We start from the raw sequence: 9,625 nt of genomic DNA on the forward strand, positions 1-9,625 counted from the left end.
ACGCTCTCATTGCAAGCTTAATGTAAAATTGAAGGTGTAGCACTCTAAATTTTTAAAACGAACTTTAATGATTAAGCATGAACTAGAAAAAGGCGCAGTTTGAACTGCAAAGTGCGCATAAACATAAAACAGTGAGGAGTCGAGATCAAACATGAAATTTATTATAACTGCACAAATACAGAAATGAGAACAATGGTGTCCCCTTCGAAGTATAATTATTTCAGATGGTTTAATATACGGAAATTTACATATTAAAGTGAAAATGGAAAATTAAAAACTATTTAATTACATATATTTACAATCTACTGAATTTTATATACCACCAAGAATTGGAGAATTTTTTGAAATCCATTTTTGGTGAAATCTAAATCCATTGTTCATTCTTCCCGTTTCTAACAGTTATTTTATTAGTAACCAAAGTTAAATATCACAATAATAAATGCAGTACTGCGCTACCCAAAATAGGTACTGATCATAAAAGTCGACATTAATGATAAGCTTTGAATATGCATTTTGAAAGAAATTTTACTCATTTCAACATTTAAACTAAGAATCATTTTCTGCATGATTTTTCTTATTCCATTGGCATTTCATTTTCTCATGCGGAATCTTACTTCAATTTTATTATCATCAGTTTTTCTGGATGACTAATTTTCTCTGAAAAGTTATATTTTCTAAGGTAATACAGAATTTTATGTATACTAACCTCATATGCACATTAATTATCTTTTCCATGAAATCGAAATTATAAATTTGAAAGGAATTGTTAAACTGAATTACCAGACATTCGAAGATGGTATTAATTTAACGAGTTTCTAAGCTGCTATTTTGCATAAAATAAGATCTAATGATGAAATCATGCAAAATATTATCGTAAACATATTTCTAAACAATTTATTAGAAGAATAAAAATAAAAAAAAAAAAAAAAAGGAGACGGAAGATAAGGCAGCATCGAAAAAGGCAGAAGTATGAAAGTGAAATTTGAGAAGTAACAATAAGCATATCAGATTAATACGACAAGATTTTAAAAAAGGCAGTTTTTTATTAAGGTTACTAACGAGGTGATGTAAAAATGTAGAAAGCAGTGACGTACGTGACCTTTGTGTTTCTACTAATGAAAAAATTATAAATTATTTTGCTCTGCGCAGATGTTTTTTTTTTTTTTTTTTTGCAATTCTTGGGAGAGAGATTGCTTCGATGTTCAGGTGGGTTTCCTTCTTTTCTTCATGTCCAATTTCGTTCTCAATATGCTGAAACCATTGGCTTTCATTACTTCATTATACTTTTCTACTTCTCACGTTAACACGTTTTTCCACGAAATTTTAATCTTGGAAGTAATAAAGAAGACACCATACTACAAAACTGCAGTGAACTTGTTTTGAGAGTAAAATTAATTCTCGACAATAATAATGAAATGGAGTCATCACGTTGTGACATACAACAAAACTTAGTGTGGATTTTCTCGATTATATGTGATAATAATCGTGTTTATTTAATGATAAGTTTGTTGGGATGTTACATGCAATTCTAGAAATGAACTTACTGATTAATTGATGATCGTGACGGAGCATTTTCACGACTACAAATTCCGTCAGCAATCAACTGTTCTCGAATTTCAGCCTGTCGACTCATACCCAATCGCACTCTATAATCTCGAATGGCGGTTACTAACGGCGATTCGGTTCGACCTTCTTTAGCATCTTTTGGTTTTACTGAACCTGTTGTCCTGTATCTAGAAAAGAGAGAAATAAAAAATCTTCCCTAAAGTAGGAAAAATATATATATTTGAATTTCAAAGTTCGAAAATTGCGATAGCTGAAAAGTGATCCCGTCACTGGTGGCTCATCATACGACTTGGGTTATTCATACAGATCATCCTGAAATATAAAAAAGCACCGATTTAAAATTTTTGATACACAACTGTGTGTAATGCAAAGACGTTTCGATATATCACAAATTTTCCAGCCACCCTTGTATAGGCTAACAATTTGCTCTCGTTCGCTCATCGATAGAGGTAATCCAGGACTATAAATACGGCCTAGCTGATTCGTTCCTGCAAATACAATCACTGTGCAGTGTATGTTTTTATGGGTTTTTCGGATTGAGAACAACGTAAGTTTTCTTATTATTAATAATTAAAACTTTTTAACAGAGACACAAAAAAAAGAAAAAGATTTAGCAAAGATGGAATATGATGCCAAGCACTTTTCATACCTGAGCTACGACTGGGGCATGAACTGACTGATTCTCGGCGTTGTTCTGATTCACTACATGATCGATAATCGTTTGACTCCGATGATGTCGAAGAAGGTGGACTGCCAGCAAATGAGCCACCATCAGAGAGATCATCCGGTGAAGAAAATAAATCTCGGCTACCAAATGCTAAATCGTCGATTGGTGGTAAGCGCTCCAGGTGACGACCGCTTGTTTTTTCATCGCCCTATAAAATTAATACTTTTTGTTAATAAGGCAGCATTTGCAGAAGCAAACTTTGTTTACCAACTGATTTCATTCCATTGTTAGTTTAATCTTAGCATCTATTTATCACATTAGCTTTTGTTTTCCGTTTATTTTTTCTTTTCAACCACTTGTTTATTTACTTTGCTTATCACTTATTCGTCTGTTTATCAATCTTGTATTTGGCTGCTCATTTTTACATAAACTATTTCACCGTTTATTTGCCTAAAATCTATCGTTTCGATCATTTACATTATATTTTTAATTAAAAAAACAATTAAGGGAAGAAAATTAGATGAAATGAATATGCTTTCCAATTTCTCTTTTATTGTTGAGTCATTTTCACTTATTTTGTTCCTATTTAGTAGATCACTTTCAATTCTAACATCTTATTTTGAAACTTTTAAAATTCTTTCTTAAAAAATACTATCGAAAAAAACCAGTTAGAACCACAAATACGTAAATTAATAGTCAAAGGACGAGATTGAGTAGTTAAAAACACAGTACCACAATGACAAAAATTCGAACCAATGAACAAATCCTCCAATGCCAATAAAATTTAAGACTTTGTGGATGACGATTTGAAAAAATACCTGTTATATCATAAAAAGATCAACACAGCCCATTTTAGAAATAATTTTTTTTTTTTTGGGGATTTTAAAAACTTCCTATTTTTTAACACTGTTTTGATTAGAATGACTATCTTAAAACGGGATAATTTAAAAGTTTTGATTAGTCATTTCACTACTATAAAAGAGAGATTTGAACTTTGAACTTATTGAGTAATGAATAAGTTGTGATATATATCATACTTGATATATCATAGGAAGATTAATATGGTCCACTTTCGAAATAATCTGTACTTCTCAGGATATTAAAAACTTTCCCATTTTCACTCTTGTTTTGGTTAGAAAAGAACCAAGGCGTTAATGTAAAATTCCTTCAGTGCGAGGCAATAGTGAGCTACTAACGTTGCTGCACATTTTAACCTTTGATGATTATTGCATTCATTCATGATAAATGGATGACGAATAAATATAGGACAACGTTTTCATTGCTTTTCCGCAGAGTACAGAATAACTAAAGTTAAAACTAAGCTTTAGGTGTTTTTTTTTTGCTTTTTGGATGAAATTATTTACTCCAGTTATGGTTGGTCTACCTATTCTGGAATTTGATTGATACGGGAAGATCAAAGAGGAAGAGACAAAACAATAAACATGTACATTAAACCATAATTATTTACATGTATCGCCAACTATACTACTAATTTTGTGTTCCTTTCGAAAGAAAAAAGAGTCACTTTTTTTAATGAAGAATCCAAGAAAATGAATTAATTTTTACACCTTGAATAGTATGAAAAAGAATAGAAAGGATGGATAAGAGTAGGACAAGAGAGGACAGGACAGGACGGGACGGGCCGGGAGAGACAGGACAGACAGGATTAGGACAGGACGACATAATGCAGTAAAAGTAAGATAAATGACATGAAAAATTGGCTATCTCACTAAATGATGAAGTGCAAGAGTCACTTTTTTGATGAAGAATTCACATTAGCAATTGTGTTATTTCTAATTCACACCACTTAATAAAAATTTCTTCGTCCATTTGCATCTTTTGCAAACATTTAAAAAAAAAAGATTTTGAAGAAAGTTGATCTGCAATTTGTATTCAGATATGATGCAGCAAATAAATTTTACCAATCTTAAACTTTTCCAATTTACTCATTAACTCTATTAATTGTCATTCACGAGGTAATAATGATCCAACCTTTTAATTTCATTTAAGGTTGCTTTTCTAAATATTAATCATTTGTAATCAAACAAAACTAACACTAATAAGAAGTTAACAGTTCATTATAATCATGATTTTTCATTCATTTCTTATTTTTTTTCTGCATATCTACTTCTTTGCGTATTTAATTATTTATTTGTCTTGTTTATTCATTATCTGCTCGTTTATATGTTTATTGGTAACGCATAATTCATTGTTAAATTGCATTATTTATTTTTTACTCTCTGCCTTTATTTTTCTTTTTCATTTTTTACATAATTTTTATAGCCCATTTCTTCATTTATTTATTAATAAACATTAAAATCATTATTTCAGTTTATTTTGGATTATATTACCTCCAGTCTTTCATGAAATCATTTCAACTTCTTTTAATTACCTTGCATAACAAGTGTTGATACAGGAACAAAGCATAATATTGAAGTGGAAATAAGCATGAAGAATTTTTCAGAGAAATGGAAAAATTGTTAAACTAACATAAAGCCAAGCATAGAAATCTCGTTCAAGTGTTTCAGGTGTAGAAATGTCAATCACGAAATTCTTTTCACCAACCACATCTGCCATCATCATTTCCTATAAAAGTGGAAATAAGGACTTTTTTTTGGGAGGAAGGTGATCTTATTTTACAATATTAATATGCACGACGATGAAATTATGAGATGATATGCATTCCAAATTTTTGAATGGCATCATTAATATTTCAAAGATGTTTAATATCAGGTTCATTAGCAGTGCCATAACTTTCGTCTGGTTAATTATTCAACATTTCAAAGGTCGTTATTAGAAAATGTCTTCTATCATTTCAGTACATTTTTCTGGATTGTTTGAGGTTCAGGAAAGAACACATCTATCGTAATTTCTGGTTTTCAACAGTATTATTCTTGAAATGAGTGATAAAGTGATGCAGCAACGTGATAAAGTAATACTTAATATGCACGACGAAAAAAACATAATCTGATAGAAGAAATCAAAAATTTTTCATTTGTAGGAACAACTGATTTCGTAGAAATAAAAGAATTAGCTAAAAAATCTCGGAAAATACCGATATATGGTAAAATACCTAATGCACCATTCATTCTATTTTCATTAATTCAAACGAAGTTCAAATTTCAATAACTTGATGAAAGTTTAATAGATATTTCTTATTAAAAACACAAATGATTAAGTGGACGAATGGATTCTTGTTAATTAGTCTAAACAGCGTGTTATCATGAAGGAGTAACAAATCCTACCTATCTTCCAATAAACTAATTTGTCGATAACATATAAAAACATTAAAAGCCGCCCAGGGCATTTCCAAAATTTTTTTAGAGTAATGAGGCTTGTTGTCAATGTCATTACACAGTTAACGATTATAGTACTCTTCCTATCTTTCCTAAATTTCTTCTTTCTCTCTTCCTCTATCTTCTTTTATTAAATCAGAAAATTTCAAAAAGGTGAAAAGAAAAAATGCCATCGCGGAAACGAACGTGTTGATACACAAGAAAAGTATGTGTGGAAGAGAATACGAATGAACTCAAATCATTTAACAGCAGTGTACTGGTTGTACTACTACTGGTTGTTTAAAAAAATGATTGGTGATGTATGGATACTTCGCATTGATTCTCTTCATTTGGAAATTTGAAAGAAAGATAGCGGGAAAGAATAGGAGAAAATGAAGAATGGAAAATTTATAACATTACCGGGTAGAAATAACAATAATAGCAATGACTGTCATTTCTTCGTTTGATTTAATGAAATTTGAGAAAACTGCTTTACTTGATTTGGATGAGGCAATGTTAGTCAAGTTGCAAGTTATAATAGTGCACTTTAAAGATCACTGATAATACATCTTAATTGTTAAAAATAAAAAGGATCATTCCTTTTTGGGTTTTTTACTCGTAAAAAGTAAAAGCGATTATCGTCTTTTACTGAGAATCAGCCATTTGCTGTTGCATTTGATTTCGTTGAGAAGGAAGAGAAAGGAAAGCGCATATTGTACTACGAAATTGGAGAACGAAAGATGATCGTGAAGATATATGAATTAGAACTGAAGAATCACAAAAATGGCTTAATGAACAAGTTCTTCGTGTCTTTTGTTGTATATTACTTCGAGTTAAGTGTTAGTAAGGATTCACTGAATTTTGAAAATTCCTCTTTAATTTCAATTTTTTCGAAGTTCAACAAATAAGTTTTAGTTATTAGTTGAATTGTCTGATTTTTTTTTCTTGATAATTGCTATTATTAGGAAAAGATTGCTTCATTTTTAATTTAACAAGTTCGAGGAATAGTCGAAATTCCAGAACTGTCTGTTCTGAAGTCTTCTTTTCTCTTACTTATTATTCTGCTCAGTGTTAGCAATTGAATTTTAACACTAATAGTTCTTCTTAAGTTGTTCAAACAAATATATAGGATGTCAGATTGGTTCTTTGTACTTGCAGATATGTCATTCTGGTCATTTAACAATCACAATTTTTGGTGAGCATTAATTCTGAGCAGAATTTTTGCTGCTTAGCTACCAGAGAAATGAATGAAATCTTTGAATAAAAAAATAAGACACTTGAATTGAATGTAAAACTGTAGTGATGAGAAAGTAATTCAGAAGAGTGCCAATAATAATGATAGTCCATTATTTAGTTGTTAAAGATAAACTAAATAAATTTTATTTAATTTCTACAGCAGTTACGATGACTAAATCCGGTTTCATCTTTTCTTTTTCCTGACACCAATGACAACAAATATTTTTGAATCGTAAGACCTAAAAACTTTCATTCATTAATTTTTGTTGTCGTCGATGATATTATTCTCTCCAAATTATTGTCTTTGCATACTTTAAGCGAAGTTCTTCAAATCTCATTAATCAGTACTTAGCTTAAGATATAAGGCTTGATAATGCACTGCAAGAATTGCTGCTAACAGCCATTTTAACTATAAAGATCTAGCCAAGAAAATTCTTTCATCTAGTTAAAAAGTAGATGAATTGATGAGTTCAGCTACATCTTTTTAATCATTTCTATTAAAATTCATTGATTTTCAGTCTTGGAAGCTCCTTAATTCACTTAACACTCTCTTAAAGATCTGCAAATGCAATGTTTCAATAATAATTAGGTTGATCTTAATCGGAGAAAAGTTTGATTTCATTCATGGTACAATTGTAGTCTTTGAAAAAAAGAAACAATATAGCACAGTCTTTTAGTTTTAACTACAAAGATATACCAAGGAATTCTCATTAAGTATTTGAAAATATATTATGTAGGAAGGTTGAAAGTATACGAATATCATAAAATAGAATAAAAATTATTTAGGAGTATTTTCAATGAATTATTACAGGTCGAAAAAATGAGGATGATATTATAAGAAAAAAAAGAAATGATCAAATAAATAATAGAATCGAACAGACGAACAAACAAAAAGCATTCTCTTTAAAATGAAAAAATTAGATGATATATTAATTATTTAAACTAACTGGTTTCAAAAGAAATCGATGATTTTTTGTTTCTTCTAAAAAAGCGGTTAATAAAAAGGCATCCTTTATTGCCCCCTCTTTTTAAAGCAACACTTCAACAGATTGGCAAACTCATGCTATTACAACAGCAATAACGGTAATACGCCTTTAACTGGAATTTAATTAGGCTTCCAATTAGTTTATAGTGATACTTGCTTGTATGAAATGAAACAACTTGAAAAAAATGGGAAAAAGTGAAAATCACTGAATGTATCAATATCAGTTTGTCTTATACATTTCTTCACAGGAATGTGGCTTTGTATTGTTTTGCACAAGCAAATTAAATTATATTTTTCACAAAAGCATATCAGGCGTTTTGCTGTCATTTAAAAGGATCGTTATCACTCTAAGCGCAATTGGCCAAAACCTCCTTTTGTATAATACATAGTGATATCTCATGTAATTAAATAGTTTTTGATAATTGGATAGCAGTCTTTTTAATGGTAATGAACTAAGAGAAAACAATTGAATGGAATGAGAAAAAAATTAGATAACATTTAATGATTTATTGCAGCAATCAATAAATTTCATAGAGTAATGCAAAACATAAAGCATTGAGGGATACTACTAAAATTACAAACTTCTACTTTTCAAAAAATTTCACTACTTCATTGAAAATAAAGTGATTGTTGAAAGTTCCGAGTATGAATTAAGCATTGAAATTGAAGTTCTAATGTTTTAGAGAAGGAATGACTTGATGATGAATCATAAGCAGAAATTTGAATTGAAGGAGAGAGAGGTGAAAGGGGATCATCAATGGAGACTGCTGGAAAGAATTATAAACGATGATGATAGATGATAAAATGAATCGCAGGATATTTAGAGAAAATGGAGATGAGAAAAAAACCAGATGAAGTAGAAGGCGAATGTAGTAGAGTTAGTGGTCTAAAGGAAGTTACTGAATAGTTAAATTACGATAGATTCATTCACCTAAGTAATTAAATAAGTATTACAAACCCAGGTTTAATGAGGTGAATGAGTTAGGAAAAATGGGTGTGTGAGAGAGAAACTTTTAAGAACTCTCAGACAATCAGTTGTATTTAGGGATAAATGATATTGGCTCGCGTTAGTTACAATGACTCTATATGGTAAAACAAGACAAGCATTTCTGACAAGGATAAGTGGAGGAGGGGGGAGGAAAGGAGAGATTTAAGGAGAGTAATTTATAACTGGTTCTTGTCTCTTATGTTCTTCATACCCTTCTGCACTTTCATGCAGTCAGCTGATATATTTCTTATCAGTCATCTTCCTAACTGTGGCAAGATGAATTTATTACTGGTCGTTTACGAATAAAATTAGCAAGCAAACGGATAATGATAGATTACGAATTTAAAGCTGTAAGGAATTAATTTATGGGACATAAAAGAAATGACTACCGTAAAACTTGTTATCATAAAAATATGTATTAAAGAATGAAGTTTTAGTTCTTAGAAGTTTTTACCAAGTTGAGAAGTACGACAGGGAATAAGTAATCCAATCTTCCGTTACCCTAAATCTTTCGATGGATAAGCAGAGTCTTCAATGATTCCATCGTGAGTATCTAGCAGGATGAATTCGAGGCTAGTCATTAATTTTATTTGCGGTTGTCATCATCTTTTTGACCGAATTTTTTTCCCCACCTTTTTCTTAATCAAATTATAAACATAAAGGTCAAAGTACAAGAAAACAATTCGAGCCTGTCGAAGTACTGATACCAGCAAACAATATAAATTTTTTTGCAAACTTTTTTTTCTGCAAAATATATAGAAATTGTATTGTGAAGTACTAAATTGGAATTAATATTTTATAACACATACATCATTTAGCTAATATTCCAAAAGACAGGCACTGTTGTTGGCCGTACAAGGGAATATCCTTAATATTTCGCTTCATTTATAACATGCAAACGATTAACC

The 9,625-nt window shown here is 30.4% G+C and overlaps 1 protein-coding gene across 1 annotated transcript; it reads right to left on the reverse strand.

Moving 5' to 3' along the window:
* Window positions 1-1,202: 1,202 nt before the first annotated feature.
* On the reverse strand, window positions 1,203-4,816 carry Bma-npax-2 (Uncharacterized protein; the record flags this gene model as incomplete). Its single annotated transcript, XM_043075144.1, has 5 exons — window positions 1,203-1,251; window positions 1,545-1,733; window positions 1,898-2,054; window positions 2,216-2,441; window positions 4,724-4,816. The coding sequence occupies 5 exons, from the start codon at window positions 4,814-4,816 to the stop codon at window positions 1,203-1,205; spliced, it is 714 nt and encodes a 237-aa protein (XP_042931078.1).
* Between the last annotated feature and the right edge of the window lie 4,809 nt (window positions 4,817-9,625).

Source organism: Brugia malayi, assembly GCF_000002995.4.
Source record: "Brugia malayi strain FR3 genome assembly, contig: Bm_v4_ChrX_scaffold_001, whole genome shotgun sequence".
NCBI lineage: Eukaryota > Metazoa > Nematoda > Chromadorea > Rhabditida > Onchocercidae > Brugia > Brugia malayi.